The 27,827-nt window shown below is 48.2% G+C and overlaps 1 protein-coding gene across 2 annotated transcripts; it reads left to right on the top strand.

Annotated features, from left to right (window-relative positions):
• The first annotated feature begins 11,927 nt into the window (after positions 1 to 11,927).
• SALL1 (spalt like transcription factor 1) lies at positions 11,928 to 27,490 on the top strand. Of its 2 annotated transcripts, none has more exons than XM_061387152.1 (3): positions 11,928 to 12,120; positions 21,139 to 24,572; positions 25,714 to 27,490. In XM_061387152.1, exons 1-3 carry the CDS (start codon positions 12,045 to 12,047, stop codon positions 26,152 to 26,154), a joined length of 3,951 nt encoding a protein of 1,316 aa, XP_061243136.1. In that variant the 5' UTR covers positions 11,928 to 12,044; the 3' UTR covers positions 26,155 to 27,490. The 2 variants fall into 2 exon arrangements, with proteins under 2 accessions (XP_061243136.1, XP_061243138.1); XM_061387154.1 differs by lacking the exon at positions 11,928 to 12,120 and adding an exon at positions 14,125 to 20,068.
• Positions 27,491 to 27,827: the final 337 nt, after the last annotated feature.

Below are 27,827 nucleotides of genomic sequence, written 5' to 3'. Positions count from 1 at the left end.
CTCCTGAGCCAGGGCCCATAAAGAATCCAGTTCGCGGAGGATGTCCCAGGAATGGGGCTGGTGGCAGCTTTTGTGGGCTCAGCAGTGGAGCTGTTTCCAGTGGCATTATAGCAAGACCCCTACATTTGAACCTTCAAGTTGCAAACTTTTCAAAGATGCAAACATGTTCACAGGTCCAATCATGTACGTTAGTTCACATGTCTTGGCATTATCTATAACAACTGAGTACCTAGGTTAACTTTGTTGGACTTGTAAACAAATTGAACTTACAAATACTCTCTTGGAACAGAACCCATTTGTATGCAGGGGACTTATGTAATGATGCCTCCTGGGAGCTCTTCCGGAGATCAAATCTAAGACAGTCCTGAATCTGACTCTTGCCCTCCCAGAATCTGTGAACCCCTCCCCCAAGTCCCTTCAGAGGTTATTTGTCTGTTGAAATAAAACAGTGTCTTTTGCTGAAGCTAAGCACACTGATGGAAGCATCTCTCAGTTTGATTTCTGACTTTAAACGTAGCTTGCAGAGAGAAGGAAGTACACACTGATGGAGAAAACTCTGTCACTAACACACCTCCCCTATGCCTGCCTGAGTGCTTCTCAAAATGAGGTCTTGGAACACACGCATGTGAGGTCATTAGCATGTACTAGGGTATTGATAAAAACGCAGATTCCTGGCCCATACTCCCCAGATACTGAATTCGAATCTATGGAGCTGTGGTTCAGAAACATGCATTTTTAGCAAGTCCTATACCCACAATTGTTTTGCTCCCTCAATGTGAGAACCACCAGTATGAGATTCTTCCTAACCTTTTCCACAGACACCCCTGGAACACCCGTGTGGCTCAGGTGTGATCAAAAGTAGAAGCTCCTTGTGACCAGAGGCAACTGGCCCTTGGGGGCTCAGGCTGCCCCAACCCCCATCCAGCTTCCTTGAGCACTTACACACCACTACCCTCCTTGTGACCACACTGGCTGAGAGGTTCTGAGCTACCCCAGAGTGACTCAAACTGTGGTCTACGGATCAGCGCTTGGTCCAGTGCATTGTTAATCTACCACACCCCAGCCAGAGAAACTGAAAGTAAGCAGCTAGAAGTTACTTTGGCAGGTTGCCAGAATAATTTGATGTTGCTGAGACTGTACAGGTGTGCCTTGCTTTATTGCACTGTTTTGGAAATTGAAGGTTCATGGCAACTCTGTGTTGAGCAGATCGATGGGCGCCAGTGTCCCCACAGCATGTGCTCACTTCATGCCTCTGTGTCACATGTTGGTAATTCTTGCAATATTTCAAACTTTTTCACTCTCGTTCTATTTGTTATGATGATCTGTGATCAGTGATCTTTGATGTTACTACTACGACTCGCTAAAGGCTCAGATGATGGTTAACATATTGTGGCAATAAAGTATTTTTAATTAAGGTGTGTACATTGTTTTAGACATAATGCAAGTGCACACTTAATAGACTACAGTGCAGTGTAAACACAGCTTTTATATGCACTGGGAAACCAAAACATTCGTGTGACTTGCTTTAATGTGATAGCGGTTTTATTGCCATGGTCTGGAATCAGACCCACAATTATCTCTGAGGTATGCCTGTACTACAGTTTGGGGCTTATATCTTGTATGACTCTGTTTTCTTTTCCATGTTTTTCTAATACTATATTTTTATTTTATTCTACAAAAGTATTGGTCCATGACATCCTAGAGAGATAAAGAAAAACTGAGCCATCAACAAAGATTATCCCTCATGGTCAGCTATGGACTATGGAATTTCAAAATAACCATCCAATCAATAATCCCTAAGTCAGTTTGGACAGTGCTATAGTGCCTCAGACCCTGAACTCCGTCTGATGCACCTGCCGGCGGGGGCTATGACCTCTCACCACTCACAGGTCCTCGAATTCCCAGACTGGATTAGTATCTGGCATTCAAAGGAATTTTTGTTTGAGAGTCACCAGTACTCAAAACCACAAGGAGAGGTTTACACTTGTTCCAGGGTCCATGCAGGAGCCAATGCCGGTGCGACCCCCACTCAAGCCAAGACCTGTACCCACATCAAGTGTGACCAAGCACCAGAGAACTCCTAAGGGCTCAAGTGTTCAAATATGACAGTGACAATTTCCATTTTCTCTTCAAATTCCTTAACGAACATCCATTTCCCATACTGGTGAAAATGAGAAACCTTATTTTTCAACTTTACTGAGCTATGATTTAAGAATACTGAACCACCCATACGTAAAGTATACAATTTGATCAGTTTTGAAATACGTCTGTAACTGTGAAGCCTTCACTACAATCAAGATAGCAAAGTTTTCAATTATCCCCCAAAGTTTCCCTGTGCCCCTCAATAATCTTCTTTCCCTCCCTCCCCTCCAACCCAGGCAAATGTTAAACTACTGATTTGCTCTCTGTCACTATAAATTGGCTTTCATTGTCTACGTGTGTGCTAAGCCACTTCAGTCTTGTCTGACTCTTTGCAACCCCATGGACTGTAGCCCTCAAGCCTCCTCTGTCCATGGAATTCTCTAGCAAGAATACTGGAATGGGTTGCTATTTCCGCCTCCAGGGAATCTTCTTGACTCAGGGATCGAACCTGTGTCTCTTAGGTTCCTGCATTGGCAGGAAGGTTCTTTACCACTAGCGCCATCTGGGAAGCCCTTCATTTTCTATAATGTTATGTAAAAGCAGTGATACTTTGTGGTGTCTTTTGGTTCTGGATTCTTTCACGCAGCATAATACTTCTGAGATTCATCCACATCACCGCAAGTATCAGCAGTTCCTTTTTCGTGGCTAATATTTCATTGCATGGATGTTCCACAATTTGTTTTAGACACTCAGCTGGAAAAGTCAAATTTTTTTTTAAAGAACAATTTCCCTAATCCTCATAAAAGCTTAATAACAAAAAGGAGGAGAGGAAAGGGAGGAAGGAAACAGAGCAACCTTTTTCAAGCCCGATTTCCTTCTAGTGCTTAAAACCCTGAGTTGGCCAGAAAGTTCGTTCGGGTTTTTATACACTGTTACTGAAAAACTGGGATGAATTTTTTCGCCAACCCAATACCAATAAGGAGCATATAGTAGGTGCTTAATAAATGTGGGTTGAATGCATGAAAGAATAAATGAATGGGAAGCTCTGCAGTCACTACGGATTGAATGGTATTTTTTTTAAGTCATAAAACTTCTGTTTTGAAAAAATCTCAGAACTCCCTAATATAGTAAGGATATTTGAGAGGTCACCCACCAACACTGGGAGGTGACTCATAGACCAACTCGGAGGCCAGGAGGTGAATGGACAGAGCAGCCAAGCAAGACATGGAAACCTATTTAATGCAATGGTGAGAAACCACTGCACTGGCTGGCCCCAGCACTCCCACAAATCATCTGAAAGGCTAAATCATGTTTAAACCCCTCTGATGGTGACCACTGGGAACTATGAAGGACACTCACGCATAATTTACATACTGCCAAGCTCCTAAGAGCCTCTAAATAAAGCCCCTGAGAGCCCCCGGGCACTATTTTTGAGGAGAAGGACATCAAGTGACAGATTAAATCGAGTCTGCTCCCTCAACGCTGGGGCAAAAAGCAAGCTCAGCCCCTGCTCACTGACATCTGTGATGGTCTTAAACTGCATTTGCTGGCCGATGCTTCCCAAGGAAGCTGTTATTACATTGAGACCGGTGCACATGTGCTATTGTCTCTCCCGTTTTACACAACTCCACTGCTAACAGGTATACTTGCCCAGACTCTTTCATTCTTTTTCCAGATTCTAACCATAAAATGTGTTTTAATCTCAAAGCACAGGGGAAGGGAGGGGGTTCACAAGAGCACTTTGCATTCCACCAGTGAATGTTAAATTACATTTGGTCACAACATGGTTCTAATACTAAGTTGGTCCACGCAGCAGCCACCGGAGGCTTTGCATCCAGAACAGACCAATACCTGGGGGGAGCAGGACAGACTGACAGGAGATTTTTCCATCGCAACCACTACATTTGCCTACAGAATATACTACTATAATACCCATGGTTCATTTTTATAATCAGACCAAAATGGAAAGCAAAAAAAGCCAGAAATGAGGGATCTAAGTGAACACTGTAAGTGATTTATACCTTTCAAGGGGGCCCAAAGGAAAACAGCACCCATTTTATTGTTTTATTTTCTGCACAACTTAGAGGAGTCCATACCATCAAAAGGACAAATATGTGAGCCAGATAAAACAACCAGGTGCATACAGCCTGGAACCTAAGTAACAGGCCACTTACATGTCCATTGGTGTTTATGAACCTTCTAGAAGCATGAAGATGATCTATCCCTGGCCCAAAGGACCCACATGCACCACAACAGGACTGGGTGCACACACAGCCTGTTCTAATTTTAATTTTCTCTATGAGTTGGGACTTCCCACTCTTACTTTTGCTCCTATACTATTCCCCTCAGGCCCAACACTTAACCAGGCACTGATAACAGGATCCCAGGAAATAATGTTGGATTAATTGAAAGGATTGATAGTGTTTGTTTCAGAGTTATTCTCCATGCCTTGCGTGTTACTATGTAGAGTGAATGAATGAATAAATAAATAATGAATGGATGGGTGGATGAACAGGGCTTCCCAAGCGGTGCTAGTGGTAAAGAATCTGCCTGGCAATGCAGGAGAGGCAAGAGATGTGGATTCAATCCCCGGGTTGAGAACATTCCCTGGAGAAGAATATGGCAACCCGCTCCAGTATTCTTGCCTAGGAAATCCCATGGGCAGAGGCACCTGGCAAGCTCCAGTCTAGGGGTCACGAGTTGGTGGAGACTGAGCACACACATGCATGTGGATGAATAGAGAATGATATTTTAGCCATATTGTATCATTTGATTCCCACAACAAGCCTGTGAGGTAATAACAATAATAGTTAACACTTATGTTGTGCTAATTACATACCAGCCACTAATCTAAACTCTTCACACATATTAACTCTTTTAACCCTCAAGAGCTCTATGAAATAAGGACTATTATTATCCCTATTTAACAGATGAGAAACTGTTGGAGGCATATGGAGGTCACACTGCTAGGAGGAAGCAAAGCCGAGTCCTTGCTGGATGCTCTTAAGCTCCGCGCTTCCTCTCCATTAGCTACACTTGACAGAGCAGGAAACAGCGGCTAGTGAAATCAATTTGACCAAAGCTACGTACCACACGGGTGCACACCCACGCCGGTCTTCCCAAGATACCATCAAACGACAGAGCCAGCACAGGCACCCAAGAGTCCAACTCCAACTCCCAAGCACGATGTGAATAAAGCTAGTTCCTGGCAAGTATCTGAGATCAGAAGAGGAGAGATCGTCAAGGGAGGGGCGGGGGGCGGGGGGGGGTGGGGTACCTGAGCTAAGAGGCTGGTTCTCTTAGCACTATCCTTCCAAACTGGAGGTACTAGGGGGCCCAGGGGGGAAAGAGAAAGTAAAAACAAACCTGGAAAATCTTTCCAACCTGAATTCTCCTGAAATCTTTCTGTTTGGGTTAGAGAAGGAGAGATTTGCTGGCATCTTCCCGTTTTCAGGCCCTGGGGAAAGGCCACAGCCAGTCTTGGGCCAAGTTCTAAGTAGAAGTTCCATGCATCACAACCTGATGGAGATTCTGAGCAAGGCTTCCAGGGATGGGGTTTTGCTATGGAGTATGTCAAAGAGTCTGGGGGTGAGGGGAACCCAGGATGAAAGACTAGAGGCTGGGACACAATGAGCATTATAAATGGGAAGAGGCACCAAAAAAGCGGAACTGATTTCTGACATAAATGTGTCGGTGTTGATAACTGTATAACTTAAGAAGTAATCGCCTCTGTTTTGAGAAGGCACAAGGAAACAGGGCAACAGGCTTGGAACTGGAAAACTGTAGTCTCTTAAATTTAAAACTCCATGTTAAACTGGGTATTAAGACGGAAACAATTGAAACTGTGGCTGGAGAAATGAAGGTGAACATTAGGAGAAAGAAATATCAGTGCAACAGTATAGAAAACTTCCTTGAGCTGGAAAAGATGAAAGGAGGAGAAGAAAGCAATGGGTTATCCCCTTCCCCCTTTTTTTTCCACTCATCACACATATGGAGCTACGAAGGATGCAGGTTTGAACTGCACAGGATGGATGAAGTGAAGTTTGCAGTGACAACTCTGACTCACTGCACTCCCCAAAAAGAAATATGTCTCTCAGAGAAAGCCCTTTCTCAGTCGAGAGAAATATTCCCTAAGAAAGTCATAGCTTGCTGAGACGGGAGATTTGTAAATTACCCATAATGTGAGTGACAGTCCAGCCTTGCTCACAGGCTGCCAGACAGACAAGGGCCAGGCCCCCGGGATGGTTCCATGTGGCCATTTGATTGATCAAACAGAAACCAAATGGTGCTTCCCTCTCCAAAGGCTGACCAACAAGAAGCAATTGCCCCATCAAGGTCTCACTGTATGCAGCTTTTTACAAAACCAAGATGCACCTCCCTTTGGGAACTGTTGATCTGTTCTATAAAAAGGGACCTTTTGCTGGAGAAAGAGGCAAAACATGTAAAGTTTGTTGCAAGAGATTTGCCAAATTAGCTCATCGAGGGGTCCCATAGGGAGGTCATTTAAGCGAATCTTCTTTATGAATGAAAATGAGCTTCCTGGCAGACCCCCAGTCACACCCCCCCACACACACAAAGTCCAGGGCTTCAGAGGTCCCACACCTATTCCCAACAGATAACATATAAGAACTGATTTCTATTCACTGGATCCAAAAGTCCTACGTCTTGAGCTCAAAGATGGGAATGAATCTGTGAGCCCTGCTGGGCTTTCTGGACACCCTCCTAATGGGTTTCCAGGAATTAGCTACACTCTATTGCATGGTGATGATTTTTTTTTTCCACGCTCAGAAGACCGCAAAAGGATTTTAACCAAAAGGAAGCAAAGGTTTTCTTTTTATAAATTCGATTAGTTTTTTTCACTTTCTCTACCTCGATACATTTCCTTTGAGAGATATTTTGTACCCAGAGACCCCTTAGCGAGGCACTGTGGCACGCAGGGTGCAATGAGTTTCAGTATAAGATGTTCAATGTAGACGGAAAGAAAAAATCACAGGCACTTGCGGTCGCCAGCGAAGAAGTCAGTTTCTAAACGTCCGGCATGCAGATGGCCCTGCAAAAGAAGAAAGAGGAAGTTTGCCGGTAGTGTGGGACCCTTGGGTGGGATGCACGCGATGGGTTACCAAGCCCGCCCTCCGCTCGCCACGGCTGAATTTCCCGCCGGAGCTGGCGCCTGGGCGCCTGGTCCCCACGCTGCACCCGGCGCCAGGGCTGCAGATAGCCCTTGGCTGCGGACTGCGGGTTCCCCTAGAAAGTGCGCCTTTTCACCGCTGCCGAGACTTGACTACCGGAGAGCCAGTGCGCAAAGCGCTCTCGGCACAGATTCCGCCGGGGCCGGGGGTACCCACCTGAGCAGGCTCCCCGAAGCCTCGGGTCTGAAACCTCTCCAGTGGCCGAGGAGAGATGAGGATTTGAGCGACAGCAGTTAAGGAAAGAGTTTCTGAAACTCTCGGGGAAGCGAAGTACTGGGGCTTGGAAAATAACCGAGCCTACGGTGGGTTTTCCAAACTTGGTCTTCGCTTTTGATCACTTTTCCTGTCCCTCCTCCATCCCCCACTCCCCCACTCCGGCCTCAACCCTGGGAAAGACCTTAAGGGCTAGGGTACTAGCCAAATCAATCCTTCATCCTTCTCTCCCCGCCACCCCAACTTACAGACAAGAAAATTATAAATAAACCCCAAGAGTGGTTAATGCGGGTGCATTGAGCCACCCGCGTCCCAGCACACCCCAACACCACCGCCGCCACCACCCACTCCGTCCGTCCCTCCCACCTCCGGGTAGGGGAGGGACCGGGAACCTGATCTCTGGGCTCCTGCCCCTAATATTTCCCCATCAATAATGTTGATACCATCGGGTGTGCCTCCACCCCCGCTCCCAGGACTCCACGGTCGCCTTTTCGCCGCTTTCTGCTTGGCAGGAGAAAACGAAACCTCCTCTCCCGCCCCTCTAGCCTCGGCTAGGGGCCCAGCGGGGCCTGAGGCTGGAGGACCGAGGAAGCACAGGCTTGGGGCAGGGGAGTGGGGGCGACCTTCACTTCGAGGGTAGAGTGTCCAACCCGCGCTGGTGGAAGGAGAAGGAGCTAGAAGGAGCGTCCTGGGCCCAGGCCAGGCCTCATTCTAGGCTCCATCAGAAAGCGGGGGTCAGACTGGGCCGAAATAAGATAGTTTTGCGGGTGGAAGAATCGGGCCTTGGGGAAAGGAGGCTCAACATCCTCTCCCCTTCCCAAGATCGGGGAATGAAAAGGAGAATTCCCTTCGCTGGGAATTCAGCTGTGGCCCGCAAGCCTTGGGGCCCTTCGGCCCCTGTCAAACCCTCCAAGGACTCTGTAGGTGTTGGGAAGACTGGGGGTGGGGGTGGGTAGAGAGATTTGTTGGTAGAAACACAGGCATCCAGCCCCCCAAATGTGAGTTTGAACAACTCGCCAAGCGCCTCGCTCGGGTGCGGTTCCTGTAGACCCACGAGGTCACGACCCTGGCGCAGCCGCTGCCAGACTTTGGGCCACCCCGTCTTTAACATGGAGCAGCCCCTAAAAGCCAGGGGCCTAAGTGCCAGCCCCGTCAACCGGAGTCCCCCAGCAGCTGCCCCACCCAAGGCAGGGACCCGCTACCCCCAGTAGAGCGCGCAGGTCTCTTGAGTGAGCAGGACGTGGGGAGGGGCTGCACTGTGGCACCTCACTGTAGTCCCTGCCTTCTTCCGACCCGCTCAAAAGTACAAATCAACCTCCATCTGTCTAACCCCACTCTGTCTCCGTTTTTATTAATTTAATTATTTCTCTGCCTCGCGGCACATGAAGCCTCACCCGAGTGCCCTGACAGCACGGCGCCCGCGTCTGCGAACCACGGAACTTGGGCCCAAGACAATGGCCCGTAATTGATGTATTGCCGTCAACAATAAAGACCAATTCTCCTCTCCCCGCCATTCCGACCATCCCCCTCTTCCCATCCCCCCTCCTCCACCTCCCCTCTCCTCTCTCCGGGCCACGGAGGGAAAGAAAACAAACAAGAAATTAGCGGGGGACGCTGCGCACAGAGCGAGACGCCTGCCTCTACGTCTTCGAGGACGCAGAAGAACGAAAAAAGTTATTAAAGTTTGGATACCCCCAATTAATTCGTCTCTGCTCGCCCATTTTTAATTAAACATCGCGAAGCTGCTTCTTTACGTGTGCATTTCGTTTGGTTGGTTGTTTTGGTGTTTTGTTGAGGGGGGGAGGGAAAGCTCCCCCGCCCCTTAATCTTAATCACACATAGAGCAAGTAACGAACACGTGTGACGCCAATCCCGGGAGCTTGCCGCGGAGTTTACGGCGCGATCCGGGAAGAAGGGTTTGCGGGATCGCTAGCTCCGTTCGGTTCCTGGCAGCACGCAGTACCCCGGAGGCCCAGACTTTCAAGAAGCCAAGATTGTTAGAGACGGATGCGGGCGAATCCAAACACGGCCAGAAACGGAGAAACCCGTGTGCAAGTGCATACGGCGGCGTTGGTGTACCTGGAAGAGTGTGGGTTGGGATGCCTGCGAGGATCACAGTTTGCAGAGCGGGGGGTGGGTTTTACACGTGCTCCCGCACACTTTCCCGGGGATCTGGGGGAAGCGAGAGGCTGGCACCCCAGGAGCACGCAGATCCATCTTTGCCGAGGGATCTCTTTAAATATTCAGTGAGAAATAATGGCATTTGAAGCACCACCTATGGAAACATTATTATCTTCATTCTTCAACATCAGCCCAACTGATAGCTTCGTTTGTCTTTTTATCAAAATCTACTGTAACCAACAGGACCTGGGGAGAAAGAGCGAGGTGCAGAGGGGTGTGGGTGTGTGTTTGTGTGTGTGTGAGATCGAGCGAGGCCTCAAGAGAGGAAAAATAAGCGGGAGAAAAGGTGAAGAAAGGGCGAACAAGGAAAAAGGAGAAGTTATACCAAGAGAAATAAAGTCGTCAGGAGGAAAACAGAAACATTCACCCGCACACAAAAGATTTAGATTTTAAAGAGCGGGGGAGGACCAAAGTGGCTAGAGAGACTCTTGCGGGAGCGCAGTGTGGTCCGGAGCACCCGAAACTCTACTCGGAAGACTGGTGCCCACTTCGCGCGAACTGACTCTATTGCTCTCCAGGCTCCAGGGCGCTCCCGAATTGGGGCGTCCTTATGAGCCCTCTCCTTTCCCGATCGCGAGATAGGGCAGGGATTGTGTATCTGCACCACCACCCCCTCTCGTCCCCATTACTCAACTGAAGTTTAGAGTGTCCCTCGGGCGCAAGACTTCGGGAACCAGGAGCGAGGAGACCCTGAGGCGCAAGGGGTAAAGAGCTAGGCTGAGCCGAGGACTGAGCCTCAGGTTCGCGGGGGCCCGAGTCCAGCGGACAAAGTGCGGGCTCCGGGATCCCCACTCCGGGCTCAGGGGCGCGGGTGGGAAGGCTGCCTCAAAGCCTGGGGAGATGGAGCGAAAAGTTTGGGCGCCGCGCTCAGCAAGTGCCTGAGAAGTGGAGGCGAGCTTCTGCGGGGCCAGACAGCTGCGGACAAGGAGCCCCCTCTCTCCAGGCTCAGCGCGGCCACCTCCTCGCCAAGAGCCTGGGGCACGGCCCGCTCCCCCAGGACGAAGAGCCGCGGGGTCCCGGGGACTGGCCGTGCCCGGAGCCCGGCGGGGCAGGCCCGCGCCTGGCGAGGCCAGGGGAGGGTTGCAGCGTGCTGGGTAAGCGGCGGCCCCTCCCCTCCCCGCGGCTGGAGCTGAACTCGGATCCCTAGCCGGTCCCCGCTCGCCGCCCGCCCTGGGCTCGGCGGCGCCACCGCCGCCGCCGCCTCCCCGCGGAGTGACGCGCCCTGCAGCCAACCGGGGCAGCCGAGGGGGAGGTCCGGGAGGGGTCCTGGGCGGAGCTGGGCCGCCCCCTTATCCCACGGGCTCCGGGCCGCTTCTCCCGAAAACTTCAGCCTTAATTGTCCTGGGAATGTCCGAGGTAGAGAAAGGGAGCGAGGGAGCAAGCGAGAAGCTGGAGGATCGGGGCCCTCTGAGGAGGAACGGGGTGGCGGGAGAGCTGCCCCTCCCCCCCAAAGCCCCAAACCCATCACGTTCCCAAACCTTTCCTTGGTCCTCTTCTCCGCGCCCCCGCGAGCCCGGGATCCAGGGGATGGAGAACTCGGGGCGAAGGAGCGCCGAGCCAGGCGGCGAGCGGGAGGGAGGCCGGGCCGCGGGCGGGAGGCGGACCGGCGTGGGGCTGGCTCTTCCCCACTCGCTTATTTTTTTTTTATGGGGGTGGGGGTGGGCTGCTTTCTGGTAGCTCTTAAAGAAACGAAGAAACACTCACGAAACGGGACTTCCTCCCCCCAAATCCCGCCACGGGACTCCCTCCCCCCGCGGGCCGGCGCGCCTAGCGCCGGAGTTGGGAAGTTCGCCGCGCGCCCGCAGCTCGGGTCCCCAGCCCCTGCCGCCCGGCCCCACCCCCCACCCGGGGAGGCTTAATTCCGGGGAGGGCATGCTAATTTGGGTCGGCCCAGCCCGGGATGGGGGGGCCGAGGGAGGGAGGGGGGCGCAGGCCGGGGCGCCGGGTGCTCAGAGGCGAGGAGGCAGGCCCCCGGCGGCCCGGCCGCGGAGTCCCGGGCGGTCGCGAAGAGGGTTAACCCAGTGTCGGGCGGCGCGGCTCGCAGAGCCAGCCCCGCGGCCGGCTTATTGGGCCAGCGCGCGGAGAGACAGGGGTCTGCAGCAAATCACGAACTAATTGATTAAGGCGAGCGGGTTTGAATAGCGCTGGCCCGGTGCCAATCGCCTTTCAAAGAGCCCCTCTATGATTAATCGCAATGCATTATTGATAATCATAATTATAGCAGGACACATGCGCGCTGCGCCCGGGGCCGGGGAGCCGGGGAGGGGGCGGGCGGGCCGGCGGGCGGGGGGAGCCGCCGCCGCCGCTCGATTTCCGTAATTTTGAGAAGATTTTTTTTTAGTAATTTTTTATTCTGCCCCAGCTGATGTTTGAGCCAGCATGTCGCGGAGGAAGCAAGCGAAGCCTCAACATTTCCAATCCGACCCCGAAGTGGCCTCGCTCCCCCGGCGAGATGGTGAGTGCTCCGGCCCGCGCCGCGGACACACACGCGCACACACGTACTAGCACTCACACTCACGCACACTCGCACCCACGCACACGCGGCTGGCCCCCGCGCCCACCGCCCAGCCGCCGCGACCCGAATCACCATTGCGACTCCGCGATTTTTTTTTTTTTTTTTAATTTCAATTTGCCTTTGCTGGGCTTCCCCACCCCCAACCCCCCTGCCCCGAGGAAAGCAAACACTTCTCCAGGCAGGATCTTTCCGGAGTTGTTGGGTCCTCCTGCGGGGAGGAGAGAGGGCTCGCCGGCCTTGCTCCTGCGTCCCGGCTGTCTCCGGGAGCGGATCCCGGGACCCTCCGAACTGCGGCCGGGGCCCGGGTGCCCTGCGGGGCGCGGGTGCGGACAGAGGCCGTCGGCGCCTGCCTGCGCGGTGATCCACGCGCTCCCCGGCCCGCGCCCGAGGCCCGGCCTGGCCTCCGCCGCCCTGGTCCTGCTGCCTGCGGGAAGGAAGTTTACTTTGTGCTCCGGGCTGAACTTAGAACGTGGAGGGGAGCTCCCTGCGCCGCACTTACCCTCTTCCCCAGCGCTCCCACTCCTGCTGGGCCCGCGCCGCGGAATGGGGTGCCTTTGGGAGTTCGGAGTTCCAAGAAGATGGGAACCTGTATTGGGGCGACCGTGCTTGACACGCGGGGGTAGAGGCCGTGTTGGAGAGTGCTCTTTGCTGTCGGGTGCTCCCCAGACAGAGTGCAGGCGGATGGGGGCAAGTGTCGGGGTCCGGCTATCCCACTTGATCCCCGCATCTCTTCTCCCAACACATGCACACTCGGCGCCCCCAAGAAATCTTTAGACTCGGTCGGCTCCCGCTAAGGATCGTGGTACCTCGCACTTCCAGGAGCCGTAAGGGTCGTTCTCCAGAGCTGGAGGTGGGATGGGCTATCTAGCCACGAGGGAGTCCCCCTAAAACAGAGGCACTCGCTTCCTCCGATGGAGGCGACAACTGCCGGGTCCCAAAGGGAGCGAACAAGTCCAGAACAAAGTTTGTGTGACGGAGCTAAGGCCGAGAGTGGCAGAGATCCGGGCAGGGAATTGGGGGTAAGGAGGGCAGACACCTTGAGTCCCTTTTTATCGCTAAAAAAAAATATTACAATTTAGGGGCCTCCGAACTCCCAGGCCCAAGGCCGGAGGCGATGAAGCGGCTCCCGAGCTCGGTTCCCCGGGACAGTGCTCGCCTCTCGGCTGCGGAGGTTCGAGGGGTAACCCCCGAGCGGTATCCGCGACTCGGGATGTCTCTCGGGGTGCTCCAGTCCCCGGCGTCATTTTGGGGTGTAGAGGAGGGAGCTGGACCCCGATAGGGCTCGGAAGCCTGCCCTTTGGTCGGCACCTCCGTCCTCCAAACTCTGCGGCCGCCCGGCCCTCACGGTCCTCGGGTCCTTCCTTAGAGGCCTGCTTCTCTGCAGAGCTGGGGCGCAGGGACCCACGCAGAACCCAGGCGGAGAAGCCGAGGGACTCCCACCCACTTCACCCCGACTGTCGGGAAAGAGGACTCCTGTTGAAGGGGGTGATCCCTGTAAGAAAGGGAGGAGAACAGACACAGATAAAGATATTTGTGTACAATATTTGGCCCCCTCCACCCCAGTACTTTCTCAAGCTTAAAGCCTTATCCAGAGCCTCTGATTTTTCAGTCCCCTGAGAACCCGTGACCCCCGCTTTCCACCCCAGGCGAAACTGGGTACTCAAGGTACAGCGAGGTGAAATTATCCAAGGCCGCTGCCACAGTATTTTTCCGGGTTTTCCCAGCTGGTTTCTTCTGCATCTCGCCCCCACACCATCTTTGCTAAAGTTTCTGGTGAGATCTTCCTCACTGTAATACTGTTAAAGTCAACAGTTTTTAAAGGACCAAACCTAACCGGAGGAGAGGAAAGATTTATTTTTAAGTCTTTTTTTTTTTAATTAATGTGTACTGATGTTATATTTTTTCAAAAAAGAGGAAAAAAAATAAAGACTTGGGATTCTCAGAGAATTGATGCTTGCTAGATCTTTACCTTTTTCCTGTCGCCTTCTGAATCCGGAATTTTTAATAGTTAAGGCTTCTCATAAAGCGATAGCATAAAAGGAGTTCACTACCTCTGACCATTATTATTTATTAGGACTGTTTTTTTGGTTTATTTGGGCTTTGAGGTAAGTTAGTTAAGTTGCATCAAGTTTCCTTTCTTTCTTTTTTCTCTTTCTTTTACTTTATTCCTTCCTTCCTTTCCTTTTTCTTTCTTTTTTATCCCCAAAAGCTGGTTCATTGTCCTAAGAAGCAGTAAACAGTTAGGGGCACCATAGGAAACACTCCCCTCTCAGCCTCCTTTCTCACCTCTCCCCACCCCCCTCCATTTCTCCAGTTGTAATGGTTTTAGGTTATGACTGTTTTTACATGGTTGAACAATAAGTTTGGGAGAAACTGCCTAGAGGGTAGATTTTGTAATAGGGTTACAGGATTTAGTATGTTGTAATAATATTAGTACACAACTAATCCTCCTCCATGTCTGATTTTACAGGAGGGCCTTACACACTCCAATTCCTTTTATTTGGGAGTAGTTGTGAGATAGAGAACCGAGCAATCATGTCTCCAAGTTACTTTTAAAAAGTCACCACTTTTCATGCACTGTATCCAGCCACCCATTCTCCTGTCCGCACAGAACACACACTTCAAGGAGTCATTGGAGCTCTGTTTTTCAGTTTGCGGGTTTGTTTGTTTAATCTACATGAAAGTTGTTAAATTTTTAGAAGATTAACCTTCCTTAAACACTGTGGTTCCTTTTTTTTTCTTTCTTGAGATGGGCTTAAAACATGGCAAAGGAAATGTTGAACCTATCAAATTAAACCTAGTTGGTGGTGCCCTCAGCAGATGCTGGCACCTCCGATTTCATGACTTCGGTCCAGAGTGAGACCTAGAAAAGTTTGTAGGCCCCCCGTTACAGTTGCCCTGAAGGAGCAACTCCCAAGGCTGGGAGCAGTCAGGCTTACTGTGCGGCTTGTCACGCCTGTGTGTGTTTGAGCGTGTGCGTGCGTACAAAGAAAATCCGAGGTGGGTTCAGCAATCTCCAGGATAACTTCATCAGAACAAGTTCAAGAAAACAAGATCATTTGGTCAGTCTTATGATGTTCATATTTTAATTCTATTTTTGGTGCTGCTATATACTCTCCTAAAATAAACTGGGAGATTTTTACTGTTTCTTATGAAACCAAGAGTATGGCACTTATTACTTGTCTATTAAATGATATTCAACAAGTCTCGAATTACTTGTAGAAAGATGACTGCCACTGGGAAAATTATTTAGCAAGGTAAATAATTTTGAGGAAAGAGAACATTAGAATGGGATGATTTTGTATGTGGATTCTTTACTAGCGATTCGGATTTCAGGTGTGTGTGTATGTGTGTGTGTTGGCTTTTTCTTCCTTGGGTAGAGTTTTTTAAGATTCCTGGAACGACATGTTTGGCCCACTCATACTCCATTCATTTATTAAGAAACTACTTCTGCGGCCAGCTTTTTCAAGGAAAAGATCATATTGGAAGAAAGATAAAAACACTGCAGATAAAGCACACTGCCTCTCATATAAAGTATCACAAAAAATTCCTCTTATTCATATTAATAATGAAATTCTATTATTTACCAAAGTAATTTACTCATTGTGAGCAGCTTAATGGCAACACATTGATTTCTGGGCCCAAAAGGTTAGAGAGAACTATAATTAATTGCTTTTTTTGAAAAACCGACACCTGCATGATAAGGCAGTTGCAAAAACCTCCTGTTTAATCAGGCCTATTTTAAGTTTGTGGCATCATGGAAGATTTTGGATGAGAAAATGCAAGCTGTTTTGGGGGATTTGCTGGAGGCCTTACATACTCCCTAAAATGTTACAAGCAAACACAAACAAGCAGAAAGTGGAAGGACCTGAGAGAGCGTGCATGAAAGTGAATTTGTGATGCCGAATGTTTTGTGGCTTATTTTACATCCAGGTTCACCTATGGTTTATAAGCACAAGTGTCAATTTATAGGTTATTCTTTGGGGCCTTTATTTCATTTCTTTCTGCTTTGGCAGGTAGAAAGTTGTCTTGAACCACAGTCCTTTAGAAAGCAAAAATCTGAATTTTTGAGGCAGAGCTCTCATGGAAAAGTGGGGGGTGGGAATTAGGTAGACCAGCAGTTCAGTTTTTTGAAATTGAGAAAAGCCAAGCTCAGTGGAGTAGCCAGAACTAATTCCCTCTGCAGACTTAATTCGGTTTTTCTAAGGTACCTCCTGATACCGCTCACCCAGTCTTCCCAAATATTCTTAGATTACCAAAAGGGCAGTCATGGAGCATTTGAAGGGAGGAGGTGGTAAATTATCCCAAGAACCAGCACCCCTCCCCCTCCAAAAGAAAAAAGTCGCTGTGCCAGGCTTTGGAAAACGTAGATGTGTCGAGCTGTTTTAACCTTTGCTGGCCTCCTCCCATGCAGAGGTGACAAGGTCCAGATCATAATATGTCCTTCAGTATCTTCCCAGTGACCCCCAAATTGAGTCTTGCTAGTCACTTAGCAGGAAGTTCGGAGTTTATTTTAGTTTCACCTTATCAGCTTGGCTTCTTTTCCTAACCTTATTCCCCTGTCACCCTGAGATGCCAGACCCCCAAAGGGGAAGATTGACAGGTAGTTCCCATAGCTCAGTTTTACCCTCAAACAACAGGGATTTAGTTTCTTGTGCCTTTGCCAATGTTTATGTAGTCAAAGTTTAGATCTCGCCTTAAGCAGTCTCTTTTACGCGTCACTGGAAGAGGAGAGCCACAAAGAAGTTTTTGAACAAACCCTTGCAACTGGAACCCCATCTAGTGTTCAGTTTGATTCATCCAAGGGGAAGATATTTTCCCCCTTTCCTTTATTGTGTACATTAGGTGGGCTGGTATCACGATTTTCAAAGGACTGTCTTGTCCGTGTTGTTATTTTGTCAGAGATTTCCCCTTGTATTCTTCCACTCGAGAACACGCTAATCCCAGTCAGAACACTGAGGGGACTTGAAGGGAGCCAGTAAAATGTGTCATCTGGCTACAGATCTCACAGAAGAAACTTAAGACATTACAGAAAACATGCAGAGCATATGTGGTGGTGTTTAAATTGCGGTGGAATCTCAAGCTGAACATTCAGATGCAGGTTTTTCCCAGGTCTGTGCAAGAAAAAGAGAAAAATCAATCAATCAGAAATGTTTGTGATAGCCTTTCGAAACTGGTCTACCAAAAGGAACAGCCAGTTAAAACTATAGGCTCCAAAATCATAATCTTGCGGGGTTTTCTTAAAAACATTAATGTGATCTGAAGGTACTGGGAAGTCAAGCGAAGGGTCTTTCTGAGAAGCTCCAAAAAAAGAAAACTCAGTGTGGTGCAGTAGGGCTGTTGTTTTGTTTTGTTTTCCTGGCTGCCTAAACCTTTCAGCATGGGGCATAGTTTTATTTTTGTTTTCTCAGCAGACAGATATACTGGAACACTTCAATTTTCTGCCTCCTATTCTGCAGTGTTTAGTTCAGATGACGAAAAGCTGACATATTTGAATTGGGCATCAAGAACCTAAATAGTACAATGAGAACTAAAACATCTGGGATTTTCATATAAATTGGATAAAGCCAGAAGATCACCTCTTCCTCTGGCCCAGAGAGGGTAAAAGAAACCCAGAAAAGTCCAAAAATCTTTTTGTGTGTACATACTTAGAAAACCACCTCTTCTTAAATTTTCCTGTACGACCATGATGACAAAATTAATTTGTATGCATAATCCATGAAGAGGAACTAGAATATTGTTTTCACTATAGTACAGGGAACAAGGCAACTGTATTTACTATAATGGGGTCACCAGTTGCAATCTTGTGTAACAGATTATTGAGAGAGATACAAGATAGCCAGCCGGTCAAAAAAATGAATTAGAATATGTTAGTTTGTGATGTGTGTGTGTGTGTGCATCTTATTACAACTTAAAATATTCCCTTTGGTAGTTAAAGATTCAAACTAGACCTCATGTTTTGTCCTTTTCTTTTTTATATATAAAGCTGTTTCATTGGAATTCTGTTCAGAAGGCAGATGGATTTAAAGTTAAGAACTATTATAATGTAGCGACACCTGCTTTTGAAATAAATCAAAATAGGTATCAGAATTTTTTTTTTTTTGGTGTTCATAAACATCAGGAAATTAAATTAGTTGACTCTACAGTGAGATCAAATGTCAGCTTATTAAAATGTTGCGAAAATCTAAGCTAAAATATGGGCAGCTTTTTTAACACAGTCTCTTTCTTAGAAGCAAGCAGGCACTTATTTTTAAGTGTCTATATTTTCCTTCCAGTTAGCACAACCCTAAATATAAAAATGTTCAGGTCGAAAAACTTGAAAATTCTCAAGTGAGTCTTGAAGCAGCACAAATGCAGAATTGGAGCACAGGAAAGTAATAATCAGCTAAATCCAGTAAAGTAACCTTTTTAAAATTTTCTCTATATTATGAGAATATCAGATGTTTGCAAGTTATAAAGAATTAAAAATGCCCTTTAATCGTGAGCACAGATGTGCTAAATATTTGAAGCAACTACATTGTAATGTGTACAATTGATGAAGTCAGTTTTCTGATTTCCCTTGCTAGTTATTTAGTTCTGAATCTGTCATTATTTGTCTAAGCCCAGCTGACCAAGCAAAACTGTGTTTTAAAGTGGCTTTATGTTTTGATAAATGTGAGCTGGTTGAAAAGTATTTTCCACTGAATGCAGAGCTTAATAGAACATGCTGACATAATAGTTTTAATGCATTTTGTTGAAAATGTGTGAACAAACAGAATAGCTTTTGTTCCTTCATAATTGGCTGTAAAAGTAGATGGAAACATAACCATTACATATGGAAATGTGCAAAGAGAAAGAAATAACATTTCGGTTGAATATATTAGGAATTGCATTTCCTAGTTTAAAATAAGCATCTGAAATGGATGCATCATTTAAAATTGGTTGTCAAAATAAGAAGCTTTAAACAGAATTTTTGTCACATTATTTTCGTCCCCAGTTAAGCAACATAACTTTAGCGAATTTCGTTTAATATTTTGTTTACATTATTTTTAAGTAAGGCGAGAGACAGAGCTTAAAACAGCACCTTGAATGTGCAGAGGAATCCTGTGCCAATTAGGATGATTAAACATTAAATTAAAACTGAATCATTATTGGTATTTTCTGCTCCAACCAAGATTTGTTTGGTATTGTTAATGCATTTCACACTATACCCTTACAGAGATTAAAAGATGGGTATTAAGGAAGCTAGCTTGTTAAGTATAACTTAGCTACTCAAATAACCCTCCCAGTGAATAAAGTGTGCATACATTTGGCATACTTTACCAGGGTTTCTAATCATCTGTGGCATCACTCAAGGCAAACAGAGTTAAGGAATTTTCAGAAGTTAGTATTTGTGTATTAATTATATTTTCTGGAATGTAAAACTACTCAAGCTTTTTTGTTTTTTGGGTTTTTTTTTATGTTTACTGCAAAGAGGCAAATGGCTGACTCTTTTGACTCAACTCTAAGTTTACCGAAAAAAAGAATTTTGATTTTGCATTTATTCATATTTGCTATTAGTTTTTTTTTTTTTTCTTTCCCTGCAAGTTTTCTGGGAGATTCGATTTGGAAGTCATGGAAACTAACTATTATCTGATTCAGTTCTGCAGAAAAGCATGCAGGGAGGTAATCCTTGAATTAAACAGTTTTTTTTTTTTTCACAGCCTACGGAGATGACCACACACCATTTGTACAACAGAAGTTGGTGTTCCCCATGCTGGGCAAACAATGGGACGCCATCCTGTCTTTGAATAGGATGTTAGCTTGGAGTTGGAGATTTTTATGTTTAATTTACAAATGGATCTTAGTGAGAAGAAATCTGAGCAACCAGTGGAAACAAACATGAAATAAAGGGATTTTATAATGAAAGGTTCGGGACAATCTGTTAAACAATTGATAACAGTTAAGAGCAAACTGTTTTTAAAGGCATTTCAGACAAGGAGAATTGCAAAGCATTTCCAAACTAGAAAACAAGAATTATTTCTTCACTTCCCCTTAACTGCACATCTTTCTTTAAGTTGATATTTAATCAGAAATGTAAATCTTGTGCCAGTTTTTATAGATAGAAAGAGCACTTTTGATGAACTATTTACAGGCATAATGTTGCCATTTGGAGCATAGTGGCATATATTCCTTGATTAGTGGGATGGTAGCCAGTTGCATTCTTTAATTTTAAAAATAAACATGCTGCAGCCTGATATATAGGTGCCAGGCAGACCTTGTAACGGATTTTGATCATTGTGTTTCTTGTGTGTGTGTGTGTGTGTGTCTCATTGCTTTCTCTTGTATTCAGCTGAATCTTGAGTGTCCAGAGGATTTGTTACTGATGTGGCTAAAGTGTGTTTGTCACGGATCAGACGTAGCTCAGGTTCCAGGTAGGGGCTGGAGGTGATTTTCAAGTTGTCAGTCTTCACCTTGGTGATAGGCATTTTTTTTTCCCCTTGTCAACCACTGATTGGAACCTGAATGACTACAAATTAGTTTAGTGACAGAACAAACTGTCACAGATATCTTTGAATCAGTTGAAAATGAATAAGGTTGACAGAAACTCAAGAGCCTAATAAGTCCTCAGGATGGTGGCTGGACCCTCTGTGGATGGATGAGTAGACAATAAGGTGTATAAAATATTGGAAATCAATATTTTGCTATGGAATTTCATTATGCACCAATGTCTGCAGTTCATAGTATTTTATATTTTGATGGATTACCTGAAGGCCATGGCTCTCGGAGATACCAGATTGATAGGGAGTCCTCCAACAGCCTAAACATTTAATCAAGAACATTCTTAAGGAATATTGATTGGTTTTCTGGGGCCATAGTTTTTGGAGTTTCGCAGGGAGGAAAGAGTTGATCCACCCCCATTCTCTCCTTTTTTGAAGTCCTGGATGACTCTGGGTGTCCTGGCTTCGTTGCTAATCCTGCTCCTTTTCATGTTTGCAGGAGACACAGAAAAGGGTCAACCCAACCGCACCACTAAGAGCAAGGATGCCCACGTCTGTGGCCGGTGCTGCGCTGAGTTCTTTGAATTGTCAGATCTTCTGCTCCACAAGAAGAATTGTACTAAAAACCAATTAGTTCTAATCGTAAATGAAAGTCCAGCCTCCCCACCTGAAACCTTCTCAAGCCCCAGCCCCCCTCCCGATCATCCCCAGGAACAAATGAATCACACGGCTAACAAAACAGAGCAAGGAGAGTGCAGCGACCTGGCCGAAGCCCAGGCACCGGACAGGGAAGAGTCCATGGAGGTGGAGGCCCCGGCAGCTCCCAAAGGCGCCAGTGGGCCTCCGAGTAGTGCTGGCGACAGCAGCGTCCCCCCTAGCTGCAGCAGCAGCAGCTCCGGCGCAGGTACCTCAGCGATCACAACCTCTCTACCTCAACTCGGGGACCTGACGACACTGGGCAACTTCTCCGTGATCAACAGCAACGTCATCATCGAGAACCTCCAGAGCACCAAGGTGGCAGTGGCCCAGTTCTCCCAGGAAGCGAGGTGCAATGGGGCCTCCGGGGGCAAGCTGGCCGTCCCGGCCCTGATGGAGCAGCTCTTAGCTCTGCAGCAGCAACAGATCCACCAGCTGCAACTGATCGAACAGATTCGTCACCAAATATTGCTGTTGGCTTCTCAGAATGCAGACCTGCCAACCTCTTCCAGTCCTTCTCCAGGTACTTTACGAACATCTGCCAACCCCTTGTCCACCCTCAGCTCCCATTTATCTCAGCAGCTGGCGGCGGCAGCTGGGTTAGCACAGAGCCTTGCGAGCCAATCTGCCAGCATCAGCGGTGTGAAACAGCTCCCCCCCATCCAGCTACCTCAGAGCAGTTCCGGCAACACCATCGCCCCCCCACACAGCGGCTCTTCCCCCAACGTTCACATATTGGCGGCAGCAGTTCCCACCCCATCCTCGGAAAAAGTGGCTTCGAGCGCGGGCACCTCCCACACCAGCAACCCCGCGGCCTCTGCCTCATCCTCACCAGCTTTTGCAATAAGCAGTCTGTTGAGTCCTGCATCTAATCCACTTCTACCTCAGCCGGCCCCCGCTAACTCGGTTTTCCCCAGCCCTTTGCCCAACATTGGAACGACAGCAGAGGATTTAAACCCCTTGTCCGCCTTGGCCCAGCAAAGAAAAAGCAAGCCACCAAATGTCACCGCCTTCGAAGCCAAGAGCGCTTCGGATGAGGCGTTCTTCAAACACAAGTGCAGGTTCTGTGCAAAAGTCTTCGGAAGCGACAGTGCCTTGCAGATCCACCTTCGTTCCCACACCGGAGAGAGGCCATTCAAGTGCAACATCTGCGGGAACAGGTTCTCCACCAAGGGGAACCTCAAAGTCCACTTTCAGCGCCACAAAGAGAAGTACCCTCATATCCAGATGAACCCCTACCCCGTGCCTGAGCATTTGGACAACATACCCACCAGTACCGGCATTCCCTACGGCATGTCCATCCCTCCAGAAAAGCCGGTCACCAGTTGGCTAGACACCAAACCCGTCCTGCCCACCCTGACCACTTCTGTCGGCCTGCCGTTGCCCCCCACCCTCCCGAACCTCACCCCCTTCATCAAGACCGAAGAGCCAGCCCCCATCCCCATCAGCCATTCTGCCGCCAGCCCCCCGGGCTCCGTCTCAAGCGACTCTGGGGCCCCCGAGCCGGCCGCGAGAAACCCGGGTGGGCTCCCGGAGGAAGCGGAAGGCCCCACTGCGCCCCCTCCCGGCGGCAAAAGCGAAGAGAGCGGTGTGGTCCCCAGCTCGGCCTCAGCCCCGAACGCCTGCGTGCTGAGCTCCCTGGCATCTGACGGCGGTCCTGGCAGTGCCTCGACTTTCACCAACCCTCTGTTGCCGCTCATGTCCGAGCAGTTCAAGACGAAGTTTCCCTTTGGGGGACTCTTGGACTCAGCCCAGGCCTCAGAGACATCCAAGCTTCAGCAACTGGTCGAAAACATTGACAAGAAGGCCACTGACCCCAATGAGTGCATCATCTGCCACCGGGTCCTCAGCTGTCAGAGCGCCCTGAAGATGCACTACCGCACCCACACCGGGGAGAGGCCCTTCAAGTGTAAGATCTGTGGCCGGGCTTTCACCACGAAAGGGAACCTGAAGACCCACTATAGCGTCCATCGAGCTATGCCCCCGCTCAGAGTCCAGCATTCCTGCCCCATCTGCCAGAAGAAGTTCACCAACGCCGTGGTCCTACAGCAGCACATCCGAATGCACATGGGGGGCCAGATCCCCAACACCCCGGTCCCTGACAGCTACCCCGAGTCCATGGAGTCCGACACAGGCTCCTTTGATGAGAAAAATTTTGATGACCTAGACACCTTCTCCGATGAAAACATGGAAGACTGTCCCGAGGGCAGCATCCCAGACACGCCCAAGTCCGCAGACGCTTCCCAAGACAGCCTGTCTTCCTCGCCTTTGCCTCTAGAGATGTCGAGCATCGCCGCTTTGGAAAATCAGATGAAGATGATCAATGCCGGCCTGGCAGAGCAGCTGCAGGCCAGCCTGAAGTCGGTGGAAAACGGGTCAGTCGAGGGGGACGTCCTGACCAACGATTCATCCTCGGTGGGTGGCGACATGGAGAGCCAAAGTGCAGGCAGCCCAGCCATCTCAGAGTCTACCTCCTCCATGCAGGCTCTGTCCCCATCCAACAGCACCCAGGAATTCCACAAGTCACCCAGCGCGGAGGAGAAGCTGCAGAGAGCAGGGGCAAGCGAGTTTGCCAATGGTTTGTCTCCCGCCCCAGTGAATGGTGGGGCTCTGGATTTGACATCTAGTCACACAGAGAAAATCATCAAAGAAGATTCTTTGGGAATCCTCTTCCCTTTCAGAGACCGGGGTAAATTTAAAAACACTGCTTGCGACATTTGTGGCAAAACCTTTGCTTGTCAGAGTGCCTTGGACATTCACTACAGAAGTCATACCAAAGAGAGACCATTTATTTGCACAGTCTGCAATCGTGGCTTTTCCACCAAGGGTAATTTGAAGCAACACATGTTGACACATCAGATGCGGGATCTACCATCACAGCTCTTTGAGCCCAGTTCCAGCCTTGGCCCCAATCAGAACTCGGCGGTGATTCCCGCCAACTCGTTGGCATCTCTCATCAAGACAGAGGTCAACGGCTTCGTGCATGTGACTCCTCAGGACAGTAAGGACACCCCCACCAGTCACGTCCCTTCTGGGCCTCTGTCATCCTCCGCCACGTCCCCAGTTCTCCTCCCAGCTCTGCCCAGGAGAACCCCCAAACAGCACTACTGCAACACGTGTGGTAAGACCTTCTCCTCGTCGAGTGCCCTGCAGATTCACGAGAGAACTCACACTGGAGAGAAACCCTTTGCTTGCACTATTTGTGGAAGAGCTTTCACAACAAAAGGCAATCTTAAGGTACTTCACTCCATCTGCACCTCACCCACACCACCCCAGCAGCCTTCTTTCTTTTGAGGCCATTGAGGGTTCGTAAGGCACGCTCCCAGAGTCTTTGGTCCAGACAGTTAGGGGGCGAGTTCTCGCAAGAGAACCTGCTGCTGCGTGGCTTATCTGGAGAAGTGTGGGTGCCTATGCAGGTCAGGATCACGGCAGGGACCAGGGCAGGCTGCAGCCTGCTGAACGTCAGAGCGCCTTGAATAATTTGGTACCTAAGCGAAACAGCGGCCTGGCCCTGTTGTCTTGCTAAGTGCGCCTAATGAATTGCTCTACCTACCAGGTCAGACAGCCCCGCGTTGCCATGGGGTATTGATTAAAGGCCTCCATGTCGCCTGTGTGCTGCCCATACCACTTAATAATTACAGTTCTCCTCTGTGTGGGCATCTATTTTTTTCAAACTCTGCAGTCCAGCGTGGTTTGTCTTTCTAAAAACAGTAACGTCACCACTCTGCTAATGGGTATTATGATAATTGATCATACAACAATTCCTACTGATACGTGTTGGAAAGAAAGCAAATATGCTTAAGTTCTAGAGCAACAGTTGAGCGCTCTTACTGTGTACATTTTTCTGTTGACAGAGTATTTCTCTAGAGATTGCTGCCAGTAATGCGAGATGAATAATTACTTTCTGGCTTTTTCGCTCCACGCACAGGCCCTCCATTGGGCAATCAGTGAGGGGCACTCTCTTTCCATCTGAAAAGGACATTTATAGGGTAAAGGGTGTCAGATACAATACTTGCCATGGCAATGAGAGTGGACGTAACAATTCTCACCCTGGAAGGAGCTATCTGCAACTGACTGGCTTGCTCAAGGCCATTATAAGCTAAATACAGGTAATAAAAAAGGAGTAAGTAAGGCATCCTTGCCCAGGCAGAGGAGAGGCGGACCAGGGTTGCAGAGAGTGGACACCTTATTACTAGCAGACTGGAGTGGACGGTTCTTATTACCCTTCCCACTGTCCGGTATGTAATAAGAATAGACACTGTGGCCACTGGCCCTGTCGAGTGTTGGGATGTGAGCTGAGACAGATTCAACTATTAAGCTTCTCCCTCTCTCTCCCCTTTTTTTCCTTCTCCCTCCTCCCTTCTCTCCCGCATCCCAGGTACACATGGGCACTCACATGTGGAATAGCACCCCCGCCCGCCGGGGTCGCCGGCTCTCTGTGGATGGCCCTATGACATTTCTAGGAGGCAATCCCGTCAAGTTCCCAGAAATGTTCCAGAAGGATTTGGCGGCCAGGTCAGGAAGCGGGGATCCTTCTAGTTTCTGGAATCAGTACGCAGCCGCGCTTTCCAACGGGCTGGCGATGAAGGCCAATGAGATCTCCGTCATTCAGAATGGGGGCATCCCTCCAATTCCTGGAAGCCTGGGCAGTGGAAGCAGCTCACCTATTAGTGGGCTGACAGGAAACCTGGAGAAGCTCCAGAACTCAGAGCCCAGCGCGCCCCTGGCTGGCCTGGAGAAGATGGCAAGCAGCGAGAACGGAACCAACTTCCGTTTCACCCGCTTCGTGGAAGACAGCAAAGAGATCGTCACAAGTTAAAGGCCCTATGGCTGGAGAGAGAGCATCCCCCATTCAGAATGAGACCCACGGTTGCCTCCTCCTCCTTGCCCTGCCCCCCCGTCCCCACAACCTTCTGGTTCCCCCACAGCTGCGCCCCCCCCCCCCCCACAGATCTCTGAACTACAACGTTCTGAAGACATTCTTTTGTACCTTGTTCAACTTCTAGAGTTCTAAGAAAGCTTATTTATTAGTGATATAACCTGGCTTTGCAAACAGAATGCAAGCGTTAACTTTGGTCTTCTGTATTTTTGGACTAAATACTAATTGACTAGAGTCCTGTAAACTTGCTGTAACATTTATGGCAATTGCAAGTTGCCCTGCTAGGCGGTCCTAATCTGGCATTAACTTATTTTCTATATCCAGTTTAATATGAATCTGGTGTTGATGCAATGCCTCAGTGATGCATTAGATCTCTAATAAAATCTGTATATAAATGTATACTTTGATCCTGCTGGAAAATTTTATCAGCAAACACATTGTCTAATCTTTTGAAACAAATTTAAGGAAAGGACTGAAAGTACAGACTGAACTGTGTGGTTCTTTGAAAGGTTTGGGTTTTTTTTTTTTTTTTTTAATTCTAAAATTCAACCTGCCTTTTTTTTTTTTTTTTTTTTTGTAGATTTAACCCTTTCCGTTTTGAACTGCTATTTGTATTGTGCTTTTTACTTGAGTCGTCCTCAATGTTAATAAGTTTCTGTACAGTGATAAGCACGCAGAATTCTTTAGAGAAAAATACAAGTGTTGTTTTGGTAGTTGAAACTAAGACGTAACATTTTGCCTTGTAGGTATATTCACAATAGAAAATGTGTGCTGGAATTTCACAATGCTGCTAAGAATAGCATCTTGAACAACCTTCAGTGGAGAAAATGTAGATGCTCTTGTATATACAAAAAGAAATATCACTTTCATTAAAATGTACATATGTTCCTTACAAGAGCAAATGCTTCTTCTTGATCAAGAGAGCAGGTATAGTGTTTGTTTATTTTGTATTAGGTATGGAAGGAAAAAAAAAATGGACTGTTACATGCACTTTCTTGGAAAGTTGAAAGGAAGGGGGGTCCAATTTCTTTAACATTTAATACTTACTAACAACAGAGATACTGTAATTTTACTCAAGTAATCAAATACATTTTTTTTTTGCAACAGATAAAACAAAATACTGTGTCTGTGTTTTTAGAGTGCATTTCTATTTAGCCAGGCCCCGAAATGTATTTTAGCATTTCCCCAGGCACCAGTAAATTGTGTATGTATCTCTCTCTCTCTCTCTCTAAATAAGGAATTGTAAAAGGCATAACAGAAACAGGTTTGCATGAGCGTGTGTTTTCTTTTTCTCTTCCTTTTTTTTAATTTTTGTTTAATTTGGAGAATCTAGATATTCTCCCAATATCAATTACTTGTTTGGCTACTCTTCTTACAACCTCTCTAACCCCAAGAAAAAAGAAAAAAATGGTGTGAAATAAAAAGTTGGTATAGGAGGTTCCGTCGGCTCAGGTAAGTTTCCTTAAGCAGGACATTCGTACCCTTGGAGACTTTGGCTTTATTTCTCCTGTTCCGGTGGTTTCACTTCCCTTAATTCAGTCATTTTCCAGGCGGCTGTGAGCAGCATTGCTGGAGAATTCCCGGGGCAGCTGGGGTTATATAATCTGAAACTG

The sequence above is a fragment of the Bos javanicus genome, chromosome 18, assembly GCF_032452875.1.
Source record: "Bos javanicus breed banteng chromosome 18, ARS-OSU_banteng_1.0, whole genome shotgun sequence".
Taxonomy (NCBI): domain Eukaryota; kingdom Metazoa; phylum Chordata; class Mammalia; order Artiodactyla; family Bovidae; genus Bos; species Bos javanicus.
The sequence above is the reverse complement of the archived record's forward strand: the minus strand, read 5'-3'. Positions and strand labels throughout refer to the sequence as shown.

Bases quoted from the DNA above. Each gene is read 5' to 3' on its own strand.
- SALL1 (XM_061387152.1), top strand. From the start codon at position 12,045: ATGTCGCGGAGGAAGCAAGCGAAGCCTCAACATTTCCAATCCGACCCC. The intron at 12,121-21,138 runs GTGAGTGCTCCG...TCATGTTTGCAG, and splicing joins CTCGCTCCCCCGGCGAGATG to GAGACACAGAAAAGGGTCAA. The intron at 24,573-25,713 runs GTACTTCACTCC...CCCGCATCCCAG, and splicing joins CAACAAAAGGCAATCTTAAG to GTACACATGGGCACTCACAT.